At 54.2% G+C, this 16638-nt stretch overlaps 5 protein-coding genes across 5 annotated transcripts; 2 read left to right on the top strand and 3 right to left on the bottom strand.

Annotated features, from left to right (window-relative positions):
• Positions 1 to 2624: 2624 nt before the first annotated feature.
• ACO1O0_001671 (uncharacterized protein) lies at positions 2625 to 3246 on the bottom strand (the record flags this gene model as incomplete). Its single annotated transcript, XM_083191154.1, has 2 exons — positions 2625 to 3115; positions 3189 to 3246. 2 exons carry the CDS (start codon positions 3244 to 3246, stop codon positions 2625 to 2627), a joined length of 549 nt encoding a protein of 182 aa, XP_083052368.1.
• A 283-nt stretch (positions 3247 to 3529) lies between these two features.
• Positions 3530 to 4300, top strand: ACO1O0_001672 (PRP38 family-domain-containing protein; the record flags this gene model as incomplete). The annotated part of the gene is made up of 1 exon (XM_083191155.1): positions 3530 to 4300. The coding sequence occupies one exon, from the start codon at positions 3530 to 3532 to the stop codon at positions 4298 to 4300; it is 771 nt and encodes a 256-aa protein (XP_083052369.1).
• Positions 4301 to 4693: 393 nt separating this feature from the next.
• On the bottom strand, positions 4694 to 6205 carry HER2 (glutamyl-tRNA(Gln) amidotransferase subunit HER2; the record flags this gene model as incomplete). Its single annotated transcript, XM_083191156.1, has 1 exon — positions 4694 to 6205. One exon carries the CDS (start codon positions 6203 to 6205, stop codon positions 4694 to 4696), a length of 1512 nt encoding a protein of 503 aa, XP_083052370.1.
• Positions 6206 to 6673: 468 nt separating this feature from the next.
• Positions 6674 to 8651, bottom strand: ACO1O0_001674 (flavin-containing monooxygenase; the record flags this gene model as incomplete). The annotated part of the gene is made up of 2 exons (XM_083191157.1): positions 6674 to 7920; positions 7991 to 8651. 2 exons carry the CDS (start codon positions 8649 to 8651, stop codon positions 6674 to 6676), a joined length of 1908 nt encoding a protein of 635 aa, XP_083052371.1.
• A 1750-nt stretch (positions 8652 to 10401) lies between these two features.
• Positions 10402 to 13188, top strand: ACO1O0_001675 (uncharacterized protein; the record flags this gene model as incomplete). Its single annotated transcript, XM_083191158.1, has 2 exons — positions 10402 to 10579; positions 10646 to 13188. The coding sequence occupies 2 exons, from the start codon at positions 10402 to 10404 to the stop codon at positions 13186 to 13188; spliced, it is 2721 nt and encodes a 906-aa protein (XP_083052372.1).
• Positions 13189 to 16638: the final 3450 nt, after the last annotated feature.

The raw sequence follows: 16638 nt of genomic DNA on the forward strand, positions 1-16638 counted from the left end.
GTGGCTACGAGATACTCTGCCGCGCGATCTTTCCAGTGATGGGCGAGGCAACAAAATCGCACGGATCATGGTATATGGATATGATTCCATAGTCGCCACAAGCGAGAACTCACAGAACTTGGAAGACCTAGCCACATCATTTCGCACCAGCCTATACGAATTGATTAATAATTCCAGGGCCCAAAATAGCCGTCCGATCATCTTTATTGGCCATAGCCTGGGAGGGCTCATTGTGAAACAGGTAAGGTCCCTTCTATTTTGAATCAACAAAACTATCTCTCTCGTTGATACTTATTTCCCTTCCTAGACACTTGTTTTTCTGGTTAGATCAAAGACGGAAAGAGACCAGACGCTTCTAAACGCAGCATATGGGATCGTCTTCTTCGGAGTCCCTCACAATGGAATGGCTGTCACGGCGCTCGTCCCCATGGTCGGGGATGGGCCGAACCGTTTCCTCGTTGAATCGCTCAGCCATATCAACCAGCAGGTTCTCTGCACAGAACAGATTGATTTTCGCCGCGCACTGGGCCTGGAGGGACAGAGAGAGGTCTTTTGCTTCTATGAGACAATGACTACTCCAACGCCTCAACTGGTATTTACCCCCGTCCTTACCTGAACGTTTGTGCCTTTACTAACATAGACAGGATGAGGTGACTGGAAGGTATTCCTTGACAGGAAAGCGTCTCATGCTGGTTACGAAGACTTCGGCGACTCATTGCCGCCCGTGGGAAGATGAGGCGGACCACGTTTGTGCTATGAGCCGGGATCATTCAGATATGGTCAAGTTCAGTCCAAACGACAATGAGTACTCCAAGGTTCGGGTGACGCTCCTCCGGCTCGCTAGACGGGCGGCGGAGAAGCAGCAGCAGCAGCAGCAGAAACCGTGGAGCCAGGTGAGGGTTGATCAGCATGAGCTCCCTGTTCCGGTCCATGGTATGAATCAACTCCGGCTCCTTCCCGCTCCTGAAGAAACTGGACAGCCACTGGAGATGTATTTTGATCCACAGGATAGTGGCAAGAGGAGTTTGCGGCCTCCGATGAGATAGTCAGTTACGCCATTATTTAGTTGCTAGCTCACTGCTCAACGTCCAGTAGGTAACTATATATTCCATCCCTTTTGATCGGAGAAAGCGTTTTGTCGGCCGTGAGAAAGAGCTAGCCCAACTAGAGAAGTTTCTCTTCGAGAATAATTGCGACTTTGTTGTATAGGTTGGTATGGGCGGCGGCATGGGCAAGACTCAAATCGCACTGGAATTTGGCCACCGCGTAAAGAACAAAAAGGAGGCATATTCTGTTATCTGGCTACCCGCGGTGACTCTAGCAGGCTTTGAGCAGGCATGTGCTCGCCTTGTTCAGGAGCTCCCTATACGACGAGGCGACCGTAAGGACGCCAAGGAGGTTATGTGGGAATATTTCAGTTCGAAAAAAGCTGATCAATAGCTCTTAATAAGTCACAATGCCGATGATAGGGAGATTCTGTTTGGGTCTTCTGGTAAATCCGATGGAATTTGCCGGCATCTTCCACAGAGCAGCACAGGTCATATTCTTTTCACAACACGCAGTCGGAAAATCGCCTTCAGATACCATGTGCTGACTTTGTTGATCTACAAGGTATGGGCCAAGGTGAGGCAGTCGAGCTACTCCAAAGCTTATTGCGTCACAAGGATCAGCTACGAGACAGAGAGATGGTGCGGGAGCTCTTGAAACACCTCACCAGTCTTCCATTGGCGGTCGCACAGGCTGCCAACTACATGAACAATAATGACATCCCCTAAGCAGTCTAGGAAAATAGTGCCTTGTGACAGGAATATTTGCAGCACACCCTGAGTCTTTATTGGTTTGTTGGGGGCGGCCTATTGGGGACGCAGGTAGGGACATGTCTGCCGAAGAATGGTCGTTATCCAGAGGCGCTTATGATTAAGACAGATGTTTTGTCGGTTCACGAGAAGACCCTACCGGAGACCAAATACAATTCTTGGGAATCCCAGCAGGAGCCTGTCAGTACCTAGCTAGCCAGATTCAAGGCTGGGGAGGCAGTCAACATTCTAGAGACACCGGTAGTGATTCAGGAGAATGTACTACCAAAGGATTACCCCCATTAGCGAATTTCAACGCGGCACAACCAGGTTTATATCATTTGTTGAATTCATATGTTGAGTGCGAGCCAGGGTGGTTCACACTAAGCACAGCTAGTCTGGTACCGAACACCTTGCCTAATAACCTTTCCCAACAAGGGATATGGAAATTCCTATCATCCAACGCTGCAATATTGTGCTCGCCTACTACTATGAAAGCTTGTACCGTTAGGGGTCTCGGTCTGCAATGACGAACTTGGTTGGTATTAATATATTCATGCAGACCTCCGAGAATATCGCCATACCCTCGTTCTAAGAGCCCATCACTCATCACCAACCTCACCATAACAGATTCAATACACACAGATTCCCCAGCAACATTTTAGATTCATTTGCATAAGTTCGTCATTTCTCAAAAGCAGTAAACCCCCAAGCAAGCCCATCCCACAGCCATCACTAACCAATTAGCACGCTAAATACCAGAACGCCCATCAGTGTATTCCAATTCCACAAGCCCAAATTCCCAAAAGATTCATTCTCATCAGAAATCTACCACAGTCGGCGCTGGTAGTAGACTGGCTCATTAGCCTGCGACAGCCTCTGAATCTCCTCCTTGATCAGCCTCCTCCTCTCCGCCCTCGTGACAGGCACCTTGCTCTTGGCCAGCGGATCAGGGTGTTCTACACCCCACGACTTCTGTGCCGCCTGTGACTGGAGAGCTTCCACCATGGCCAGCTTCTCCTTCGATGCCCCTCCCTCGACCCGGCTGGCTGTCCGCACCTCGTCTGGTACAGTCGGCGCGACTTCAATGACCTGTTGCTCTAGACGTTCCTGTTGCTCTCTCCTCTCCCGCTCAATCTCGCTCTCAACCTCTACCACTGTCCCATCCTCGAGGACCTTTGTCGTTCTAAACTGCTCGGGCAGGTAGGTCTGCGGCTGTGGTCGGCGCTCGCGGGGCCGGATCGATGCGCGAAGTTGGCGCAGTGTGCGTTGTTGAATAACGTATCCGCTAAGGAAGAGAGCGAGAGTGCAAGAAACAACTGTAGGTAGGCAAGCATTGTCAGCATTCCGATTGCTTGTGTGTCGCGGATGGGTGGGGTGGGTGAAACTTACCAACCAGGCTGGTGACGAGGACGGACACTTGGGACGATGTGAGCAGTACGCGGCGCATCTTGCTGTGTGACTTTTGGTGCGGCAATTTCGCTATCTTTGATAAAAATAATGAAGTTCAATGATGGATTGACGTTCCATGCCGCGAGGGCCGCGTGGTGATGATGGCCGATGGGGGATGATGGTTCATGCATGTGGCGTGTTGACAGTGTTGGCAGAGCAACCACCCCAGACCAACAGCCTTTTTTTCAATGCAACCACCAAGACTCAACGTCACACCCCACATCCCCAGCGTCACCAACCACACGCCTCGAACCCCCCGAGCACCAGACCCAGCCGACACCATGGTGCAGTCCGAAACCGTACAGGCCGATGCGCGGCGCTTCCTCGATGACCGCGGCACGTCGGCGGCCCTGGCGCCCAACGGGCTCAACCCGGCCACCATCATGGAGAAGGCCGTCAAGGACCGCATCGTCGACTCGTACTTCTACAAGGAGCAGTGCTTCGCGGTCAACGAGGCCGACATTGTCGACCGCGTCGTCGAGCACGTACGCTACATTGGCGGCACCCACGGCGCCTCCCAGAAGCCCAGCCCGTTCCTGTGCCTGGCCTTCAAGCTGCTCGAGCTGGCGCCCAGCGACGCCGTCCTCGACGCCTACCTGCGCGTGGGCGGCGACCACTTCAAGTACCTGCGCGCGCTGACGTGCTTCTACCTGCGCCTGACGCGGCCCGCCAAGGACGTGTACGAGACGCTGGAGCCCTTCCTCGAGGACAGGCGCAAGCTGCGTAGGAAGGGCCGGCTGGGCACGTCGCTGACGTTTGTCGACGAGTTTGTCGACGAGCTGCTGACCAAGGACCGCGTGTGCGCGACGAGCCTGTGGAAGATGCCCAAGCGTGAAGTGCTGGAGGATCTAGAGATACTGGAGCCGAGGGTGAGTCCGCTGGGCGACCTGGAGGATCTCCTCGAGGAGGATGATGAGCAGGAGAAGAGTGGCGACGACGATGGGATGAATGGCGAGAGGCAGGGGAGTGAGGAGAGCGGCGAGGTCCAGGTCAAGGAGGAGATGGAAGTGGAGGGCGACGAAAGACCGAGAACGCGAAGTCGATCGCCTTGAACAGCCGACGATGCGAACGATCTAGTCAAGCATACAGTCCGTCGAGGACGCTCAGCCCATGTCGCCCGGCCCTAGGGAACACCACCTTAGGGGCTTCGCGCCGACAATTTAGGTGGCTGCGCGATGGGATTCGGAATATCCTCGCAACCAGGGGCGTGCAGACACCTACCAGACCACAGACCAGAGCGCCGCTACCCAGGTTGGTTCAGACCGGACTTGGAATCAACGCAAACTCTGAGACAAAGCTTAGCAGAGTAGCATTCAGGAACACTTCCCAAAGAAGCTGTCTCGGACAAGCACGGCCGGGGTGCCTCGAGATACAGAAGGAATCCAACAAGACTACAACTCTTGTGGTATTATACAATTTATTCACACAGTAATGATACAACAAATCTATGGTGCCACCAGCTCCTCTAGCTTCTCTGCCATGTTCAATAACCTGCCATCATCCCAGTACTGCCCAATAAGTTGCATACCCGCCGGTAGCTTCCCATCCTCTGTCCTGGCCGGTACGCTCACAGCCGGCAATCCCGCCAGGCTCGCCGGCACCGTAAACACGTCATTCACGTACGCATCCACGCTGCTCTGGCCCTCTACGTCGCTCAGCCGCGGCGGGAACGTCGGCGCCGTCGGGCACAGCAGGAAGTCCACCTGCACGGGCCCCTGCTTGTCCTCCAGGCCCGTCGTCTCGGCCATGTCGCTCAGGTCAAACTGCACGGGCTCGTAGAGGGGGTTGTCGAGGCGGAAGACGCGGTCAAAGTCACGCTGGACAAGCCGCCGGACCTTCTGGGCCTGGATGAAGTAGTTGTCCATGGCCTCAGAGCTGAGGCTGTAGGTTCCGAGGAGGATTCGTCGCTTGACCTCCTCGCCGAAGCCCATGCCTCGCGTCTCGGAGTAGAGCGTCTCGCCGACGGCGTCGCTCTCGTCGCCGCGCACACCGTAGCGCACACCGTCGTATTTTGCCAGGTTAGAGGACGCTTCGGCGGGGGCAAGCACGTAGTATGCGCAGAGGGCCTCTCTGGTTGTGGGTAGAGATACAGGTACAATACGAACGCCCTTCTCAGCCAACGCAGACGCTGCTGCCGTCCAGGCAGCCCTTATGGAAGGGTCGAGTTCCTCAATGTTGTATTCGAGTGGTATTCCCACCGTGATATGCGACAGGTCGGGAAGAGCCGTCGGGCAGGCCTTGGTACAGCGCTGGCGTGTTTCCGGGGATAGCGAGGTAGGATCCTGGGGGTCGTGTTCCTTGTCTAGGCCGGTCCCAAAGACGAGCTCGCGGATGGGCTTGATCTTGCTCGCCAGCAGGCCAACCGTATCAAGCGAATTGGCATACGGCACGACACCAAACCGAGACAGCATACCGTAGCTCGGCTTGTACCCGGCACTCCCTGTGTACGCCGCAGGCAACCTGATGGAGCCGCCCGTGTCGGTGCCCAGCGCAACGTCGGCATCACCCACCCTCACCGCGACAGCGCTACCTCCGGAGCTGCCTCCGGGTGACAAATCCTCGCCTAGAGGATTGCGGACAGGCCCATGGGCCGAGTGGACCGAGTGCGAGCCCATGCCAAACTCATCCATGTTTGTCTTGCCGACGACGGAGGCGCCGCGGTCGCGCAGCTGACGAACGATGGTAGCCTCAAATGGCGACGGGTGGCCAGCGAGAATACGGGAGGCGCATTGTGTGGGGAGATCGGAGGTGGTGATGTTATCCTTGACGGCGAGGCGGAATGGCGAGGGGGAGGTGCTTGACGGCGGTGGTTGGGAATCGAGGTCAGTGGCGCATTGGACGAAGTGATTGTAGGTGCTCTGGAGGCGCCATTGTGTTGTAGGTAGGCGTAGACTCGATGGAAGCTTCGGGGTCAATTGTGGGCGTATCGCCGCGCGGCGCACGAGTGCCGCCCTCATGTTGGGTCGTGGACCATAGAGTTGCGTTGGTGACGCTGAGTTGGAAAATGCCGTGGGCAAAGAACTGGAGATCTACAGCTTGGCTTGCACCCCACAGTTCAGACCCCCCGCCTGGACGTCCCCCTTGGACTGAAACTGCACACACGCTATGGTGATATCAAATAAATTAATGCTTATACTTTGGGTATTTTGAGAGATTTCTGCTTCTTCTTTTTTTCAATCCACATTTGATAGTTATATGATAATACAGCAGGCTCGAGCTGGGCACGCTACAACTGGCACGGACGTCGTTTGAATACAATGATATCTATGTACGGATACATACACACGGCAAGATAAAAGTGAATTATTACAGTGAGTATGAGCATTTCAATAATTATAGCCAAGATTTATTAGATATCTCCTTTACGTTCCTCCATACAATTATGAAGCGCAGTTGGCAAACCCAATGATCCCGATCCCCTAGACCTAGATCTCCCCATCCTCATACAATCCCTCCTCAAGCCCCTTAATCTGCAGAGCCAGGGGCTTGGAATAGTATCGACAAAACGCAAGATTCCCACCGTGGAACCAGAAGCCAGGGTGCCCACTCCTCTGCCAGATGGTCCGCATCTCGCCCTCCTCGTTGAAACCCCACACGTCACCGACCTTGTCGGCCACGTCGTCGCCAAACATGATGCGCGTCTGCGTGCGCATGTTCTGGTACCCCGTTGCCAGGACAATCTCGTCGGCCTCGAGCTCCGTGCCGTCCGCAAAGCGCAGCCCATGCGGGAGCACCTCGTCAATCTCCTGGCCCTGCTTGACCTTGATCTTGCCGTCGGCAATGAGCTTGGAGGCGCCCACGTCAATGTAGTACCCTCCGCCACGCTGCATGTACTTCATGAACAGCCCGGAGTCATCAGGGCCCTTGTCGACCTTGAAACCCGCGCGTGCGAGCCCATCGAGGATCTCCTTGTCGCACTCGGCCTGCGCCTTGGTCACGGCAATCTGGACAGTCTTCAATAGAGAAGAAGGCATGCCGAGAATTAGCATATCGGTGTCCTCAACGGGGGGGCCGTCCTCATCGTAAGACCCCTTAAAGGCGATACTAGTGATAGACTTGGACGAGGCCACATTAGTGCTCGACCGCTGCACAATCGTCACCTCATACCCCTTTTCGAGAAAGTCCTGCGCGATATCGTGTGCCGAGTTGCACGAGCCCACCACGACGGCCTTCTTACCCTTGCCGCCCTCCCGGGCCCCCGAGAACTCGGACGAATGGCACAGTCGATCCCCCTTGAAGTTCTCCACGCCCTTGAGGTCCGGCTGGTTCTTCTTGCCCGAGTGACCCGTGGCCTGGATGACATGCCGCGGGTGAAACGTGCGCTCCTCGCTCGTGCCGTCCGCTCGCGTGCGCCGCACCTTGACCGTCCACGCCTTGCTCGCAGCGTCGTACTTGGACTCAACGAGCTCGGTGCGCATCCACACGTTGAGCTCGAGCAGCGTGGCGTAGGCCTCGAAGAAGTCGGCCAGCTTGTCCTTGGGCGTAAAGACGGGCCAGTGCGCCGGGAAGGGCATGTACGGCAGGTGGTCGTACCAGACCGGGTCGTGCAGGACGAGTTGGTGGTAGCGCTTGCGCCAGTTGTCGCCGACGCGGTCGTTCTGGTCGATGATGAGGGCGTCGACACCCAGCATCTTGAGGCGGGCGCCGGCGGTGAGACCGGCTTGTCCGGCACCTGTGTGGGATTATTCGTTAGCATATTTAGAATGTTCAGGACTTTGTATCCATATTGGTTTGTAACCTACCAACGATGAACACGGTCGGTTCAGTGGACGTGTATTCAGCATCGGCCTGCCTCCTCTCTGCCCAGTTCTTGCGGCCAGGCTGTCCTCCGTGCTGCACGCCCTGTGCTCGCCTCCCGTTGATGGCCTCTTCATGTCCCCGGATCTGGTCAAGCCTGGTGTACAGGGTGAAGATCCTCCACTGGCCGCCCTCTTGGGCAAGCTTGACGACCCCGGAGCCGGTGCCAACGGCCGTCTCCAGGGTGATGAAGAACTGGACTCCGACAACCTCTCCAGCAACGTCTACAGGGCCCAGCTTGGGCGCCCTGACGGCCGAGCTGTCGTCGACGGCAATCTTCTTGAGCCGGAAGCCATCTCTTGACCGCGCGGAGCTCTGCAGGTAGTCGAGGATGGCGGGAGGGCTGCGGGCGGTCCGGAAGACCCAGGTCAGGGCGAGATGGTCACGCCAGTAGCCATTCTCGACGAAGAGACCGGCGAGGGTGGCAAAGTCATTCTTCTCAAGAGCCTGGTTAAAGGTGCTGACCAGATCGGAAGCAACCTTGGTGGGGTCTGTGGCTGGGGCGGCGGCTGCTGGAGAAGGATACTGGGCGATGTGGATGTTGACGGATCCAGGGACGGTCCTCATGTGAGAGGGGATCGCCGATTGCACATCTGCAGTGGCCATTATGGATGTGATCAGAGTGTAGATGTGAGTCAATGACGGTTTAATCTAAGATGGAAGAGAGATATGTGTCTCGGCGATGAGGGGGCCGATGTCGATCAGATATATATGTAAGACCTTGGGGAAGTTAATAATCGGCAAGCTGCTGAGCGAGAACATATGTGTCTAGGTCAAACGGAGGTAGCGGCATTGGCGGGTTCTGCGGACATTGATCCATCAACAATGGGCCATGTGACGCGTACGAGTAGGCCGTACATGCGGATACCGTGTCTCGGGGAAGACGGTTTAGGCACGAATCGAGAGGGGCTTCTTATCGTGCAACCCCAAGTCGCCAGTTGTTGACTGGATCTCCTCCATATTCCGCCCCTCAAGCGGAGTCGTGCCCCAGAACGCAGCTTCAACCCCGCACCACTGACTAGGCGGGGTCGTTGCGTTGGGCAGTGGACACTGGAGTGACTAGACTCGAGGCCTCGAGCCAGTCGAGGAACGGGATACTCAGTCTAGGCATTCCGTCTCAGACGACAGCCGGAGTCGGTTCCGGTCTCGGCGGAGCGGGTCGCCGGCACGATGACTTTGCTTCTGAGCCATCTAATAATGGATACTATCAACGGAACCGATAGAGGCGGGTCGTTGTATTTATTATGGCGGTTGGCGGTTTGGCGCCCGTTTGCCTTGGTACATTAATACGAGCTTGTCCCACTTCCCCAGGTTCCACTGCAAACATTGAATGCTCAAACCCAAAAAAAAAAAAAAACTTTGAATTTGGCTATTTATCCTTCATCCAGAGTGTTTCGAAGCACCAAACTTGGTGACGTCTCTTCCTCTCCATGGGCTTCACAAGTGGGGGGCCTAACATCTATAGTAGCCCTAAGGTTTATTAGGCCTCCTCCATCCAACAATGTCCTCGATATTGTACACTAGACTTCTCTCCCATGCTGACTGAATTCGCCTTATACATTCGTTGGCATGACATCGAACCCATTCCTTCATGCTGACCACTACTCTTGACGGAATCAAAATTTGCTAGGCACAAGAACAGCCACAGGTAATACTCGTACGAGTACTGTTTCCAGGGACATGCTCCTACAAGGGCCATGACCCAACAGGGGGTGCCCAAATTGGACATGGGTCGAAATCCAAGACCAAAAACCAACGACGAGTCAACGACTGCCGACAATGCGACGGTGCGTCGTTGAAGCAAATCCGGGGACAATGATCATAAGCCCTAACCCTCGGCCACATCCTAACGATCGCCTCCTCCCCTGTGTGCATCAGATCTCACCCCGCGGGGACGCATCATGGCGCCTCCGTATTGGACCTTGTCACCTTATAGGCGAGGGGTCGGGACTTGCTAACCTACTATGGCCACAAACCAGCCACTGTGCAGATAAAATGTACAAGGCCTCACCTGAGACTAGCGTTTCCAGCTACCTTAGCGCATCCTCTCGTCAGCACCTTGAATGAGAGATAATATTAGAACAGGCAGGAGGAGAAGAGAAGGCTCTGAGGAGAGGGGAGGAGCCTACTAGGTAGTTCCTTCCGCCCGGCCGACGTCACTCGTGCCTTCGTCCTCAAACCCCCATCTCGACATTCTTCAAACCTCCACAGTCCACACCCAATCACCCACAGGCCATCGTTATAACCGCTAGTACGTTGCTAAGCCTGCTATACCACCCCGAACCCGCTTTACCCCTATCCGGCCACTCCACAATCGACGGCATTGGCGACAACCGACCCTCATCCCCACCCAGCAATGGAGAAGCGGCGCCAGAACCACTCCTGCGAGCAGTGTCGCCGCTCCAAGAAGGCCTGCGATGGCTTCTTCATTAATAACCGCAGCCCGAGCAGCCAGGGGAGCAGCATCCAGAGCAGCAGCCAGGGCAGTCTTGCCGGCGTCGCACAGCATGTGTCCACGCACGGCGGCCACCCAAGTGAAATCTTCCCCGCCCTCCTCAGCTAAAGTCGAGCCGGCCAGCTAACGTGCGCCCTGGGGAAAGGCCCTGGTGTCCTCCTCCCATGTTCCTACTGCGCGAGGACAAAGAAGGAATGCAGTCTGAACCCCCACTGGACCCAGCCCCAGCCCGGGGACGACGACCTCAGCCTGGTCACGCCCGGCAACGAGAGTCCGCTTGAGGAGCCGACCGGGAAGCGCCAAAGAATCGAGATCCAGAGGGATCCAAAGCCCGAATTGCCTACTCCCCTGACTATGGGTGGCGAGTCGGATAATACCCTGGTGCACCTATTCCATAATCCTGCGCAGACTCATGACCCGTTCTGCTGGGAGACGCCATTTGCCATGCCGCAGGGGACAGATACCGCTTCCTCCAGCGGCTCAATGGTTGACCCGAGCTTTCACGGGCTGACTACTCCAAACAACAACATAAACCCATGCCTCGAGAATTGGGAGTTCATACCTCAGGGGCCTCCGGAACAGATACCAAACACCAGTCTCGAATGTTTTCCCCTCCCAACCGTGACGGACTACGCTTCAACCCTCTCCCAACTCGACACCCAGACCGCCAGCTTCCATGTCTCCGAATCTTATTCCGTGCCGGGTGGCTCCACGTCCTCCATAGCCTCCCATCGCCATAAGAGGCGAAGGCCGTCCAGCGACCCCAGGACGCGTCGAGATTCCGACCCCTGGGGCGACAACAACTGCAGCATGTCCCTGTCTCCCTTTGCGGCATCCCACCTTGTCATGGCCACCTCGAACAGGAGCCTCATCTCCGGCGGCCTCCTGCGCATCTACCACGACGTCCTGGAGAACAACCTGGGGTGTTGGCTGGCAGAGGACACCTGCCCATACAAGATGCAAAGTCTCCGGCCCCGGGACATTGTCCCTGCGCACCAGCAACTCAGTAGCAGCCCCGGAGCGCAGGTACAGCAAGAATGGGGCGTCGCCTGGTCGAATCGGATGTACCGCCGCGTCAGACAGCTAGACCGTGTCGCGCAGGCGACGGGGACGGTCCGACTTTCACGCTCCGAGAGCCAGGCCGCGTCCAGGACGCTCGACCTGGTGATCATGGCCTTTGCAACGCAGTGGGCGCATGGAACCCGACGCTCGGAGAGGCTAAACACGGAATCGTGGCACGACGACAGCAGGTCGGAGAGCGAGTCCGGGCACGACGAGGACGAGTTTGAGCAGACCCTCCAGCACGCAGTGTGGGAGCAGGCGAAGAAAGCTCTCCAGGAGGTGTCGGACGTGGAGTGCTTCCGGGTGGTCTATGCCGAACTGATTTTTGGGCTGACGCAGAAGCCCTGGGTCGTAGACAGCTACCGAGACGGGTTTCCCCGCGGAGCGGAATCCATCGACGGCGACGAGGACTTCATGGCCTCCATCATGAAGCAGGCTATGGATATTATCAATGCGGGGGGACCCCCGATCTTCGCAGAGCGGGCGGCGCGCAAGATCCACGCGTTGAAGTACAGGTTCGAGGCACGGGAGACGAGCACCCAGGAGGCAATTCGACTCGGCCGCAAGACGAGAGAGGGCGACGGGTTCCCCCGCGCTGGCATCGAGGAGACGCGCACATTTGGCCTCCTATACTGGTTGGCTGTCATGATTGACACGGTCTCGTCGTCTGTGAATCACCGCCCGGTGGTTGTTCCCGATGAGGAATGCGAGCATGATTCTGCACAGATAGTGAAGAGGGAGCCCACAAGTACACGGACACTGAGTCGGCGATGGGAGCTCGACTTGTACGCGCAGGAGAACACCGAACAACCTTCGCCGTTACACTGGCCGTGTCCATACTCGGAAGCAACCAGGGCGGTTGCCAGATCAACTTCCATCAAGGTCCTGCTGTTCCGCTACGTCTCGTACCTGCAGAACGCCCTGAGGAAACAGGAACACGGCCACGCCATCGAGGAGATTATTCAGTCGGCGACCTCGATATACCGCTACTGGAACAGGACACACGGGTGCTTCTTCCGCGACCTGGTCAAGAACTACGACACAGTTCCGGCGCGCATCAAGGGCTGGTTTCTGTGCATCGGAATCCACTGGCACCTTGCCTGCCTAACGCTAGCTGACCTTATCGAATTGGTGGACGACAACCACCTCGGACTCGAGCAGAGCAGAGCGGAGCGCCTCGACGCCAACATAGTCATGCGGATCAGGCACTCCAGCTCCATCGAGCTCGCGGACCTCGCGGAGATCAGCACGCCCCGGGACATGGGCAGCGTCAGCCAGCTGGAGGAGCAGCTCCCCGGTCTGCACTTTGCCGTGAGCGAGAGCCCCCTGCTGACGGAGCCCTGGACGGTGCTCCTGATCCGCGCCTTCACCAAGTCATGCATCTTCCACATCGAGTCATCTGACGAGCTGCAGAGGCACGAGTGGCAGGACCCCCTGGGCCACCGCGGCGAGGAGCTGCAGGTGAGCATGAGGCGCGCCAAGAGCTGCGCCCGGGCGCTGGGGTACCTGGGGACCAAGTCGGAGATGTCGAGGGCGGTTTCAAAGCTGCTGACCAGGCAGATCTTGGCGCTGCAGGGGAATCCCACCTCGATAACCCCGGTGTCAGTGTCGCGCAACGTACTGTAATAATACTCGTAGTAACAACGATTGATCGAGCGCTGGAAGATTGTGTGTACTATGTATATACATACTCCATATGTCGGTACGTATGGTCAAATACGGTTGAATACCCTTGAATGCTCTTAAATTACCCTTAAAATACCATTGAATTCCTGTTAAAAAGAGATTTTTTTATTATTATTATTTTGGACAAGTTGCAAGGCCCGTTTCTCACACATTAGGCGTGGTTAGCTAACATGTGCGTTGGTCCTCGTGCGGCAGATTACATGCATGTGGGCATTCTTCATACTTCATACATATGTCGTACCTACACTAGTATGAAATATCCCAATTATCCTCCTGAGCTTAACAACGGAGGAAGGGCTGGCGGAGATTTCGGGAGAAGAAAAAGGAGAGAGTCAAAAGTGCCCTTTTACCCCTTCTGTTCTGCCGCAATCCTGAGGCGGTAATTTTACCCTCTCAACCCTTCCATGCACAGCTCAAGCCACAGAAAAATAAATTGCGGGTCTAAAACTTCTCCTCGGTTTTTGATTTGTTCGTAGAAGTCGGAGAAGGTGGAAAGGCCGGGAATCAAGAAGGGTATCAAAATATGATCCCTAACCAGCCGATGGGGGCACACAGCAGCAAGCGTCCGGAAAGGCAACGACGGCAAAGGCCCAATGTTCCATTACCCAAAGTAGAAGCATGTGTAATGTCGTGGGTGTAGCCCTGTGAGTGTACAACATCGACGTTCTAGTTGTTGAGTTGTTCATAACGACGCAAAGAACCTTGTCCTAGATTGGTACGGAGTACGAGTACGAAGTAAGTACTAGTGATGATTCACTACCTGGGAAACCAAGGAATCCTGAATTTGGAAGTACTCAATAAACCGTCACCCCTGTCGCATGCATCAAGCCGAGATTGCCACAATCAAGCCAGCCAAAGATGAGTCACAGTATACTAGGTCTTCGTACATACTACTCCGCACTATGTTCACAGTCAAGGATTGAAGCCGCAACCCAGCTCCCCGGGTGCTGTCCCAAGAGTTCTATTCTCAGTCACTCAAACAGCCTGATACATCAAATCCTGAGCCTATTCATGGAGACGAATATACCCCGAAGTTACCAGGCCAGCAAACTCAGGCTGTCTATCGAGGATGAAAATGAGGCCCTGAGGCCCGACATTCTTCGATTTGCCCGGTGGAAGATGAAGGAACTTGAACTGGTTTCTGCTCTCCCAAGAATTGTACTAGAGAATTTGCCCAGGAAGCTTGCTACTGGGGCTGACTGAAAATTTATCTGAATATCCTTGGTGGTTAAGATGATCGAAGATTCAACCTTCAGTGGGATATCTGCGGCATTGCCGGAAAAGATTCTCGAAACGATAAACTTCAATTAAGTTCATCTTTATTTTCTAGAGATGGCATCCAAAGCATTTCCTGAGAAGACTAGGAAGCTCTTGTCAATTGTTCTGACATCAGTCCGCCCACTCACTATCGAGGAAATGTGGGTGGCTGTGGAGGTTGACGGGGATTGTGTTGCAGAGAAAGCTAACTCCCCCAGTCATCAATCATCAGCACGGTTAGAGGGAGAAATCAATGTAGAGAACCGAAAATTTTCAGGGAACTGGCATCAGGACAGGCTCTAATCTCCTCAGCCCAGAGTGCAATCTTTAGATATTCTTGGTCAACAACTTCACAGCCCCTTCGACAATGATATTCACCAACTTTGCGGCCATTCTGTTCGGATACCGATCTGCAAGATATACTTCGTCCACCAAACTGCGCGCTCTTTTTTAATTAAGGTATCTTTCAAGTTAGACTGCTCGCGGGTTCTAACCCTTAGTCACACCATTGAAGAGACCACCCGGGTGGACAATTGCGATAGAACTTGGCAGCCCATCACACTAGAAGAGACAAATAAAACTCTCCTCAAAATTTGTATGAGTTATATCTAGAATATTCGAGCTTGAAGAAGATGGTACAGACTGCCCAACATGGAATAACAACCAAGTCGCACTAACATCTAGATATGTGCAGAAAATATTCAGCCCGAACTTTCTTCCCATACGCAGAAACCTACTCGCTTCAGGATTATCTAGTCTTACGGATGATGTTCAAGTCTTATTACGATCAAGTCCTCCAACCGGACACTAGTCTCTTCAACATGTGGATCAGAGTTTCATGGTTCTTGGACATCGGAACATACGCCAAGGACATCAAGAACATGCGGAGCCATTTTCATAAATCAGGAATGAACTTGCTGTTGGAATCAACAGAAACTATTGAACAAGAGAATTGAAGAGGCGCAGCTTATCAAGGAGAATTGTCTCAGAGCCCTCGAAAACGAAAGCGAGACCTAGATCGCTTGATTATACTATTGAGGAGCTCCGGAAAATCACTCCCCATAGAGACTTAACATAATTTTAGAAGGCCAATTGAATGCCTCCAGAACCTGGAGGACTTGGTTTGGAAAAGTTCTAGGGCGTTTTGCAAGAAGACTTCATGCCGCGACGGCCGCACACAGAGCGGGTGGGACAACCTTAAAAATCACACGCACCAGAAGGAGGTTTACAGTACTCCGTAAAGTTTCTCTAGACATAAAAGGTCTCATCAGTCTATATAACTTTGGACGACGCAAGCATAAAAGGTGTTTTAGGAAACAAGGTACACAAGTCCCTGTCTATTACCATGACGAGGAATAATATGAGCGCTCCTTAAATTAAGGTACCCAGATAACTTCCACTAACTAGATGTGATTTAATGACGGGGTATAGTATGTTAAACGGGGAAATATCATCATAAGAATTATCTTAACATTAAGATCGTCATAATATTAGTTATTCTTTATGGCGGTGCTAAGTTGTATGCTTCCTTGTATTGGTAGTTCAGGAAATAAAATATTCGAGTTTAGCGAACAGCTGAGACTAAAGCCAGATTAGAGATTTATCATAGCCTAAGTAGTTTCTACTCTATTTGCCCAATTAGCTCCATCCCATCAAATATTTCAAGCCAGTCAGACAAGCAATACGCGATGAATTCGTCCAAATCCCAAGGCTCATCAGTTACACCATCCATAGGCCCATTCCAGAGGTACATGTCCGCCTCCACCGTTTCCCCAGTTGGCTTCCCGCATTGGTCTACAATGTTGGCTTGAACGGGGATCTCTTGAAATATCGCTCCCTCGAAATCGTCCAACTTTCGACGCTGGGACTGGTGACTGAAGGTAACGAGGTAACCGCAGATCTTAGAGCCCTCGCGATGTACAGCAGCAGGGTAGTCGCGGTTAGAGAGACGGTATCGAGAAAATCCATCGACCTTTGCTCGGCGGATCAGGGGCGAGACGGCGCTGACTTGGGAGGAATCGCCTGTCAGTGCCCACGCAAGGAGTGGGATAGCGCAGAGTGTGCCGTATATAAACACCGGCTTCAGGTGGGTATTCGAACCCTGCTCGGAGCAGTGAACTGTTGACATTTCGG

The sequence above is a fragment of the Amphichorda felina genome (assembly GCF_050947745.1).
Source record: "Amphichorda felina strain 45539 chromosome Unknown scaffold_2, whole genome shotgun sequence".
NCBI classification, from domain to species: domain Eukaryota; kingdom Fungi; phylum Ascomycota; class Sordariomycetes; order Hypocreales; family Bionectriaceae; genus Amphichorda; species Amphichorda felina.